The following is an 11,901-nucleotide window of genomic DNA, read 5'->3' as shown; positions in this document are numbered from 1 at the left end:
ATAGAGGTATGGCAGAAGTTGGAAAACGCTTCCTAGAGTATCAACTTATCGTCGATAATCCCAATCCTGTTTGGAAAAGTGAAAACTTATTAAGATTCAATCTTCCACAATTTACCTTTCTATTGCTTTGCATGATCGCTCTCACCCGCATTATACACTACATTCTAAGACCTTTCAATCAACCACATTTCGTTGCTGAATTTCTTGTAAGTGCACTCATTTCTCTATTTTACAAATTTTTAAATACGATTTCTTTCATTCATTCATTCTTTTTTAGGAACAAAATTAATATTGTTTTGTTTCTTTCTTTCCAATACTTTGAATTCTTTTTTTCATAGTTACTTTGTGGGTATTAAAATGTATTATCTTTTATACTTGTTGGTGATTTAGGCAGGTTTACTGGTATGTCCACAACTGGTGGCAGGAACAATAGCGTTTACATTTGTGGCACCGCCAAAAGCTCTTCTTGGTATAGAGACCATGGCACATCTAGGTCTCATCTACAATGTCTTCCTAACTGGCTTGGAGATGAACCTAGACGCTATCCTGCTAGCAAGAAGAAAGGCCACAACCATTGCTATGGTTAGCACCATCATTCCAATGTTATTAGGAGCTGCAATATATTCTATGGCTCAAGCTCTCTACAAGGGTCCTAACCTTGACATGTCACTTTACAACACACCTAGTGCATATTTATTCTGGGCTTTGGTCCTCAGTGTCACAAACTTCCCTGTCCTCGCTCACATTCTTGCTGATCTTAAGATCCTCTATACAGAGCTAGGTAGAGTGGCTGTAACTGCAGCCACAATAAGCGACTTCTACAATTGGGCAATGTTTGTGTTGCTCATCCCATTTGCTTGTCATAGTCAAAGACCCTTTCTCTCGGTGATATTAACCATTTTCTTTCTGCTCTTCTGCTACTTGGTGTTGCGCCCATTCCTTACCAAGTTGTTGAATAAGGAAACAGAAAATAATGAATGGGACAATTACAAGTTATCGTATGTTCTGGTTGGTGTTTTGGCTTGTGCACAAGTGACTGAAATTCTAGGTACACATTCCGTTGTTGGAGCGTTGGTGTATGGATTGATGCTTCCTCGTGGAAAATTTGCTGACATGTTGATCGAAAGGTCAGATGATCTTGTCTCCATGTACCTGGAACCGTTGTTCTTTGTTGGCTGTGGCATAAGATTCGACTTTTCTAGTTTTAAACTGCACAAAGTTCTTAACGTGATCATAATTATTGTCATGTCATGCTTCACTAAGATTGTGAGCACTGTAATAACTGCATGGTTCTATAGCATGCCTTTTCGAGACGGTGTGGCACTTGGAGCACTTTTGAACACCAAAGGCATCTTGCCGTTAGTAATGCTAAACATTGCAATTGACAGACAGGTATTAGTCATAGTTTAACAAGCATTTGTCTATGTTCTTTCTCTCTCTCTCTCTCTCTCTATACACATATATATACTCACAGACACATTATTTTCAGTAAGATAATACTGAAGTGCATGTTATTTTCAGATTTTGAGTAGGGATTTCTATACAATCATGGTTGTGGCTAGTGTTGTGATGACCATACTAGTGACTCCGACCATCAACTTCATATACAAGCCAAGAAAGCAGTTTAAGAAAAACAAGCTGAGGACTGTGCAAAACTTGAAGGCTGATGCAGAGATCAGAATTATGGTCTGCGTTCACAACCCTCGCCATGCCACAGGAATGATGAGCATTCTTGAAGCATGCAGTTGCGCCAATGCCACCCATCTACGCGTGTTTGCTCTTCAACTCATTGAGCTGAAAGGACGTGGCACTGCCTTTCTGATAGACGAGGGCGGTGGTTCCCAACAATCACAAGCAGACACTGAGAGCATCAGAGATATCTTCTCAGAGTTCAAACTAGAACGAGGGCTCACCAACGCTAGCGTGGAGACTCTCGCTGCAGTGTCCTCCTATGAGACCATTCACAAGGACATCTACAACATAGCTGACGAGAGACAGACGTCCTTGATTCTCCTTCCGTTCCACAAACATTCAGGCGTGGAGGGTGCCCTAGAGGAGACAAACCCTGTGTTCAGAGAGATAAACAGAAATGTGATGCGCTATGCACCATGTTCTGTGGGAATCTTGGTTGACCGTGGACACAGGTTACCGTCTGAGATGAACATGTATGTTGCCATTGTCTTCATTGGAGGGCCTGATGACCGTGAAGCCTTGGCTATTGCTTGGAGAATGGCAAGGCATAAAAGGATTCATCTCTCAATGGTAAATATTCTTCTGTTTGGAAAGGTTGCTGAAGTGGATACAAGTGAAACAATCAATGATGAAGCCAACGGGATATTGTCCCCTATGTTGGACAGTGTAAGGGAAAAGGAGTTGGACGAGGAGTATATGAGTTTGTTCAGACTCATGGCAGTGAACAATGAGCATTCCGTAACTTATTCAGAGAAGGAAGTGCACACTGCTGATGATATTCCGTTGGTTCTGGATGAATTGGAAAGGGAGGGCTATGATTTGTATGTTCTAGGGCATGGAAAAAGAAGGAACTCTACGGTGCTGTCAAAATTGTTAGAATGGACTGATTGTCCTGAACTTGGGGTTATGGGGGACATGCTTGCATCGAATACTTTGGGTTCATGCTCTTCGGTGCTTGTGGTGCAACAATATGGGTTTGGAGGCATGAACTTGAGGTCTATTAACCAAACCACATGTGAAAGCAATGATGACGACATTGAAGCAATTTTTAAGGTCAAGAGCATCAAATATAATTGGTGAAGTAAGATCTCATGGATATGAGTTTTCAAATCAAATGGAATGGATTAAGTAGTGAGTGATTAAGGAAACTGCAAAGAGGGTCATGCAGCATGAGCTAACCAAGAAATTAATCAAAAAGCTTCAAATATATATATATGCACGTGAAAGGGGAGTTCTTGTAATGGCTAGATGCCCCATATTCAGACGAAAATGTTCATGTTAATCCACCAAACAATTATCTTGTGGAGAAACGTGTGGATAGTTTGTACTTCTAGTTATAAACATATAAATTTCTAGACCTGTGGAACATCACTTTTAACTCATTTCATGCCATAAGAATGGCAAAATCTTTTAAAACAGATGTAAATTAGTTATATTTTTGGGTAAATTTCAGTGCTTGTTTCTTTAATATTTATAGTATTATTTTATAACTAAAATATAGTTTTGTTTCGGTAAGTAGCATAAGTTGGTGCTAAAGGTTGGGATTATCAACATGGAACTTTAGGTTTAATTGAAAACACTTGTTATACTCCAAGAACTTAAATAGTAAAGTCATAGATAAGTAGGTTGTGTGTTTAAGGGCATATAAAAAAGTTTTAGGACATATAAAGGAAAGAGGTAAGGTGAGTTTGAAGGAGAAAATAAAATCTCTTACGAGGGACTTAAAGGTTTGGAATAAAGAGGTGTTTGGATGTGAACCAAGGAAAGCATAACCTAATCCAAAAAATAACTGAGTCAGATAAATTAGATGAGGAAAATGAACTATATGAAAGAAGTAAGTGTGTGACAAATACCTTCCACAACAAAAGAAAATGACCAAACGCTTCACATCATTCGTAACACTCATACCTACTACAAAGAAACCCAACAACTAGATGAATACATACCCATTTTCTTGGTTAGAAGCATATGCGAGATCTTATTAAAAGTCTTATTAAATAGGTTAAAGAAAGGGCTTAGTAGGGTGATAGATAAGTCGCAATCAACTTTTACTGTGGGTAGAGGGTTCTAGATGGCGTGCTGGTTGTAAATGAAATTGTGGATGAAGTAAGATACAAAAGGAGAAAATGTGTTATCATCATAGTAGATTTCAAAAAAGGAGGATCGACTCACTTAGGTGGGATAGACTTGGATTTTTTTTTCAAAATGGATCATATGGATAAAGGAATGAGTCAACAACAAGATCAATATATGTGCTCATTAATGGTAATCCCACGAAGGAATTCAATGCAACTAAAGGTCTAAGATAAGAAAATCCTATAGCACACCTGATAGTTGTTGAAGGTCTATCATGTATAATAAGACAAGAAAATAAGAAAATAGATGCTAGATAGGGTCAAAGTGGAGACAAATAAGATAGAAGTAAATATGCTATTATTTGAGGATGAAACTTTATTCCTATGTGAAGCAACAAACCAAAACATATTAGTAGTGAAATGTATCCATTAGTGTTCGAGGTTGCATCGGGTCTCAAGATAAATTTTTCAAAAAGTAAACTAGAGAGAATGAAAGTAGAAAGAGATAATTTAGAAATATTCTTACGAATGTCAAAGTGTAAAACTAGGAGCATCCCATTGAAAGATATAACCTGTCATTAAAGCATTCAAAATTAATGCTATTTAATTGTTAAGACTAAAAATAATAATATGGGTAAAAGATAACTCAAAGATAGTTTTTCAATAAATACAAAATTGATTCTTAATAAATTATATTTTATAAAATTTATATAAAAGGTTAGTAAAATAAAATAAAAAATAATATTAGAAAATAAAGATAAATAAAATAAATAAAAATATTAAATAAAAAATAATAATGAAAAAAATTTGGAAAAGATAAAAAAGATAAAAACAAAACTAAAAAAAAAGATTGATTCAACTGTTTTTCCAAAATAATATTCATCATTGATCAAGATTATTGTTATTGATTTCTTATCTAAGATTTCAAATTAATCAATCTCAATTATTGGCGTCCTTACTTTCAATATAACTTCTCAATAAAAAAAACCTTTTAGAGTAATTATATCAAAATTAATTGAAATAACTTCTTAATTAAATATTACTATTTAATCATGTTTATTATTTTATGTCTTATATATAGTAAAAAACTAATTAACCAAAGTATCTTTTTGATTTAATTCTAATTAATGTTTTGATCTTTAATCAAAGTGAATTCTTAATTATTGATAAAAACTCATTCAATCATATGAAAGTTTTTATCTGTAATTAAAGTAACATCTCAATTAAAATTTATAATCCATGGACTTATATGACTGTTATATAGATTTAGTATCGTTTTAATTTGTTACAATATAAAAATCATTACATTTGTTTGATTAAAAAACAAAATACATAGATAAAAATAAATCTCAACAAAAATAATGGGAATTACACACGACACCAATCCGTCATAAATAGCCAAAATTCGTCGATAAGTATTGTTTTCCAATGAATTATCGACGACTCTAAATTCGTCGATAAAACCCTTGTCAGTACACTAGTGCAAAAAAGACCTTTAACGTCACCCTTTAGACGTCTGACCCTCGAATATCCAACGTAAAAAATGACCGGTGGCATTTTTCGTAAATAAAACAACTATTTAGACGTCGGTTATGGAAGGGCCCGACGTCTGAATACTCATATACGTCGGCTCCCCCGAATAGACGCCAAAACGAAACGAAAAAGTTTAAAAAAAATAATTTTTTATTCTATTTAGACGTCTGTTATGGAGGGAACCGACTTTTGAAGCACTTTAGACGTCTGTTAATTAGGGAACCGACGTCTAAATCCCAAATCCAGAAATTTAAAAAGTCACTTTTTGACTCCGTTTAAACGTCTGATCCCGCCACTCCGAATTCTGAAGCACTTTAAACGTCTGTTAATTGGGGAACCGACATCTAAACCCTAAATCCAGAAATTTAAAAAGTCACTTTTTGACTCCGTTTAGACGTCTGTTAATTGGGAAACTGACGTCTAAATTTTGGCATTAAAACACCGTGAACGCGAGATAGTCGTTACGCGCACTCATTGTTCATCATCTTCGTCGCGTTTTCTCTCTACGGGTTACGCTTTTCAAGTTCGTTTTCTCACTTTTGCACCGTTTTAAATTAATTTTACTCTGATTACATCACTCTTTGATGCATTATCTTTCATTTGAACCGATTAAAATGCGTTTTCGTTGGGTTTTGGTGCAGTTATTCTCGTGTCTTTAGGCGGCGTTCTATGGCGGCGATTTCTTGCGTTTTGTACTCCTCCAATTCCCTCCACTACGTTTTTAAAACCATCCCATAAAAAAATGTACAATACATTCTCTTCAACTAAAATATAAAGCTGTAAACTCGAATCACCATGAGTCAGGAGCAACCTTAGAGACGTCTAACCTGTATGGATTGGACGTCTATATAGTCGTCGGACCTATATAGGTCCGACGTCTATAGAGACGTCTGACGTCTCATTAACGTCACCCATATAGACGTCGGACAGAGATCAGATGTTAAAAGCCCAAAATAACAGACGTCTAAAGTCCTTTTTGCACTAGTGGTACCGACAGATAATGATTGTTATTAATTACCAAAGAATGTATTCGTCGATAATTATTGAAAAATGTATCCGTCGGTAATTACTAAAAGATTTATTCGTCGGTGGCAGATTCAAGAGTAATAGGTTGTTGGTTTCCAACCACACAATCACATCTGGTCATAAGATTTTAAGAAAACAAGATACAAAATCCAAGTTCAATGAATAATATTCAGCCAAACATCATAGGTACATAACCAAGTATATGTTTATAAACATAAATAATATGTACACAAACATCATTGTAATAAGTATATGTTTATAAACATAAATAATATGTTAATAATCTATATAGTCATCTTCATGGACCTGTTCTTGTTCATCGTTTTGTTGGAAAGGGTTGTACCTGGGCCTGAGGGATGTTGGACTAAGGCTGTGAAGGCGAAGGCAACAATCTCATGACTAGTTCTTTGAAACTAGCAAACTCTTCTCTCAAATCTTTGTGTTCTTGGTCACGTCTTTCTAGTCGTTCTGTGAGTTGGACAACGACCTCCTCATCATTGGTGGAAGAAGATGGTTTATGCTTAAGAGTACATCTTCTCATAGTGTAATTTGCAACAAGTTATCCTGCCCTAGAGATTTCTCCTTTTTTCTTCCCACCAACAACGTCAATCCAACCGTGTGTCTTAATCATGTCATCGTCATCATGATTGTCTTCTAAGTCATTAGGACATAACCTTTGCTCCGATCCAACCTTGGACAGTCTACTTGAAAATTCTTATTGTTCAACATTATGCACAAAGTCAATAAAGGATATAGTAGAACAAGTTTAAAGTTTAAAGAAAATAATATTAAAAGTGTTTGCTTACATGGGTCCTCCGAGACCTTTCATCAACAAATATGGCAGATCCCTTTCAAAGATGAGTTTGTTGAAAACTTCATCAATGTGCACAGCCTGTCCCAATTCTTATGCCTTTAGTAACAAAATATGAAGTTATATATTGATGAAATTTATATTACATAAGTTATATGTAATAGATACGAAAAGGAATGAAGGTTTGTACCATACAAATGACGTGCTCATAAATGGTAATTGATCCACCTGTATGAAAAGTCCCACTCTTTTTTGAAGCTCGATTCCTTTGGGAAGTTACACATGCGATAATCTGTAGAATTCCAACGTGCTAGCAAGGAGTCCTATATGTCCCCCCTAATCTAGTAAGGGTGTTCTATTACATTTCTTACATCTCTAAACATCTCATACAATCTATAAGATGCTTTAGTGTGAGAATTTCTATGAATTTCAGTTTCATATTCAGGTCTCCACTGAACCTTCAGTTATGACAATAAATCATACACAAATAATCTTTATGTACTATATTTTGCATTTGAATTAACATACATCAATAGGAAATGATAATTAACTTGATGGAGTTTCACCTTAAATTGCTACCATAATCAGTCTTTGTCTTCTGGAAGTATTACTCCCTATGTTGGCCAAGACATCAAAAATTGTTGCTTAATAGACCTTGTGATGACTTGATAAACAACTTTGGATGGAAGAAACTTGCATATAATTACAATAAAGTCATCAAAATTAAGGCAACAAGTCATGTCATAGAAATTAGTTACAAAGATTATTAGGTATTACTCTCGATCATAAGGTTCAACACCATCTCGGTTAATCATGATGTGGGAATATCTAGAAACGGTATGGACGATGAGGTCGAAAAAGGAGGGTGTAAAGGTGTTCCAATGAATACAAAAGGTTTGAGATCAACAGAATGTCTGATTATGGTTGTGGGAGAAATGGAGAATGAAAGTGACATGGCCATGAAGGAGTGACTATTTAGTGGCGGTGGATGAAGTGAAGAACATCGACATGGCTCCTTTTGTAGTGTTTATTTGTGGAGCTAGGTTATGGTTTTTGCAGATGGGGCTAAGTTTTGTCATATAATTTATTTTTTATTATTAAAAATGCACTTTTTATGTTAGTTATAATTAAAATCAGTATAGAAAGTTTATTATTTATTACAAAAATTTCACCGCGTCTACTTTCTATACCGGTTATAATTAGAACAAGTATAAAACATTTTCTTATTTATTACAAAAATTCTACCACATCTACTTTTTATACCAGTTATAATTACAACCGATATAGAAAGTTTTATTCTTTATTACAAAAATACACTAGTGCAGAAATGACCTTTAACGTCACCCCTTAGACGTCGGATCACACAATATCCAACGTAAAAAATTGACCGGTGGTACTTTGGTAAATAAGTTGGCCTTGGCGACGTCGGTTCATGGGGGGCCCGACATCTAGACGTCGGTTACAGGTGCATAACCGACGTCTATACTTTAAACCACGTCAGTTTGTACAATTATACGCCAAAAAGGTAGCGCCAGAATGTGAAAAGTCATTTTTTTCGCCATTTAGACGTCGGAACCCGCCACACCGATGCCTAGATAGTCATTGAGACGTCGGTCCCCCTTACATCTGACGCCTAAATGGCCTGACAAGGTAGGTGAAAAGTTGTTTTGGATGTCGGCTCCCCTTTTACCGACGTCTATATACACCGTGAATATTAATTTTTAAATCGAATGGACGTCATATCATTGAGGTCCCCGATGTCTAGTTGAGAATAGACGTCGGGCACTGGGGGCACCGACGTCTTGATTCCTGTTAAATCAGAAATCGCGAACCCGCGGTTACACGCACTTCATCGTCTTCCTCCTCGCCTTTTCTCTCCGCGGCATTGCAATTCCAGGTGTGTTTTATCTCTTTTGAACCGTTTAAACTTGCTTTTACTCCGATTAAATTAGTCTTTGATGGATTATCTTCCATTTGAACCGATTAAAATGAGTTTTCGTTGTGTTTTGGTACAATTTTTCTCGTGTCTTTGGGTAGCATAGTAGCACCTTCTCCCTTTGCTAGTTTTCTCGTAAGAAAAGCTTGCATCTTTTGGATCTCTTATAGCATTTCAACCCAAAATCGAACCTCGGTCCTTGCCTAGTTCTCATGTCACCGTATTCTTTTTCATTGGCGGTTGGAATGGAACTAGGCAATGATTCAGATTCAGTTTTTGGTTGAAATGCCATAAGAGATCCAAAAGACGCAAGCTTTTCTTATGAGGAAACAAGGAAGAAGGTGCTACTACACTACCCAAAGACATGAGCTGTAGTAGACGTCGGTTAATGCCATGTCCGACGTCTATAGTGCCCTTAGAGGTCGGTTTTGGTGTAATCCGACGTCCGGCGTCCCATTAACGTCACCCATAAAGATGTCAGATCGGGATCTGACGTTAAAAACCCAAAATAACAGACGTCTAAAGCTCTTTCTGCAGTAGTGATATTATAACATTCACTTTCTATATCTGTTATAATTACAACCACTATAAAAAGTCTTACAATATTTACAATTATGCCAACACGCTACTTTTTATATTAGGTGGATTATAACCGATATAAAAAAATTGCTATAAAAGTGTTTTTTGTACTAATATATAGTATAAAAGGATATTTATCATGTAATCAAACTATCAAAATTTGACCATATATATTATGTTGATATATAATAATTTATCAACAAATATCTCTATTAATATTATTTAGCTACTTTAAACTAATATTAAATAAGTTTTATCAAATTATACCTTTTATATTTGTTGGATTGAGTTAGTATATTATGGTTCTTTTTACAATATAAGATAATAATTTTAAATAACCTAAAACTAATATATGTATAGATTTCGTTCATTAACTTTCTACACTCCATAATCACTTTCCATAACCTTTTTTTTACCATGTAGAAAGTATTTTAGAATGTAACTAAAAAAAAATGAGCACATGCTTTTTTTTTTCTGGAGTATATTAAGAAATGAAAATGTTTATTACTATTGTTACGGTAGTAGTTCCTTTTATTTTCATTTTCCCATCGAGCAATCCTTCGGAGAAAGCTATTTTTAGAATTAGTTCTCACGTCGAAAAAAAATATTTAAATTGATTTCGGGTGATCTTAATTATATATAAATCACATTTAATTACTTAAATTCACTATAAGAATTTTTAAATAATAACCAATTTTAATTATCAAAAGTATGTTTCGAAATTAATTTAAAGATCAATTTCTTAATTAGAAACTATTTATTTTAGCCAAAATCTTAATAACTGTTGTTAGTAATCAATTAACATACCAATTCATAATAAAAACTAGTTTAGTTACCAATTTAAAAATTAATTATAGTTTTTTATTTATAATATAAACTATTTTATTTATCAATAAATTTTAGTTTAAAAATTGATATCTAAATTAATCATGACTACTTATTTTTAGTCATTAAAATTGATTATTATTTAAGAATTTTATTGTAGTGATTGAGAATGAGAATGATTTTTTTTTTTTGTTTTAAATTATTAAAATATTTTAGTTTATTTTATAATCTACTTTAAACTTATATTGTTATAAATTATAATTTATTTATTTCCATTTGATATTAATAAATAAAATGTATATTATTTTATAATGAATTATTGACTATATTATTACTTTTTATTTTTGTAAGAAAAAATTATTTAATTAATATTTTTATTTTGAGAACTTTTCTAATCAAAATCACAAACCCTGTTCTCCTGGTAAAATTTAGCATATGATTTAACCACATTCTGCTTTTATTTTATTGTTTATTGTTTTAAATTATTACATAGATGGGCTTGATCATTGGGCCACGTTAGGTGGAGGGCTGGTATTTATTGGAAGGTTTACCATTTTCACAGCCCAAAATATTGTTATCACACCCCAACTTTTTAAGAATATCTTTTACTAAATATACAATAAAAAGTATTTATGTTCAATTTAATTTATAAGACACAATAAAAAATTCTTTCTATTATATATTTTTATTTTCATATACACTCATTTCATTTCTTTCTTTTACTAGTCACTAATATAATATTAATTAACACTATTTATCAATATTATTACTCCTAAAAGAATTGTGAAAGGCATTATCAATATTAGAATCCATACAAAATAAATGTTGTAAAGGATGAACTAGAAATAGATAAATATAAAACATTAGAAAACTAAATTAAATCAAACATAAAATATTACTCTTTATGTTCTCAAATAAAACACTTTGTTGAAATTCCATTATCCACATTTTTAACAGATTGTTTTTTCCTAATTGTCCTTGAATGAACTACTTTCACCAAATCACCGTTTTAAACTATTTTAGTCTATATATAATAAATTTTATGAAGTATATATATACACACACACACACACATATATATATATATATGGTATACACATTCAAATCTTCACTTATATTCTATTAAGCATCTATATAGATGATTCTTATTAAGTATCTATCACAGTCTTAATATCTAATTAGTATGTGATTACCTAATTATTCGTATAAACATATTTTATTGTAGGATTAATACTATAAAACTTCATAGGATCAATAACACCTCATATAACCGAGAGGTTATAGATTCAAAGTAAGCAAAATGTTAATTATAAACTATTTAATAAACCTTTAAAAGTCCTCACACACTCTTTAAAACAAACCCTAAATTTATGCCAAATAAGTTAATATCAATAAAAAGAAGCATTTTTCTTTACTTAACGTTG

The 11,901-nt window shown here is 33.3% G+C and overlaps 1 protein-coding gene across 1 annotated transcript; it reads left to right on the top strand.

The window, feature by feature from the left end:
• Nucleotides 1–480: 480 nt before the first annotated feature.
• On the top strand, nt 481–2,772 carry LOC108330237 (cation/H(+) antiporter 15). Its single transcript, XM_017564735.1, has 2 exons — nt 481–1,392; nt 1,522–2,772. Exons 1-2 carry the CDS (start codon nt 481–483, stop codon nt 2,770–2,772), a joined length of 2,163 nt encoding a protein of 720 aa, XP_017420224.1.
• The last annotated feature ends 9,129 nt before the right edge of the window (nt 2,773–11,901 follow it).

The sequence above is a fragment of the Vigna angularis genome, chromosome 4 (assembly GCF_016808095.1).
Source record: "Vigna angularis cultivar LongXiaoDou No.4 chromosome 4, ASM1680809v1, whole genome shotgun sequence".
Classification (NCBI taxonomy): Eukaryota; Viridiplantae; Streptophyta; class Magnoliopsida; order Fabales; family Fabaceae; genus Vigna; species Vigna angularis.
The sequence above is the reverse complement of the archived record's forward strand: the minus strand, read 5'-3'. Positions and strand labels throughout refer to the sequence as shown.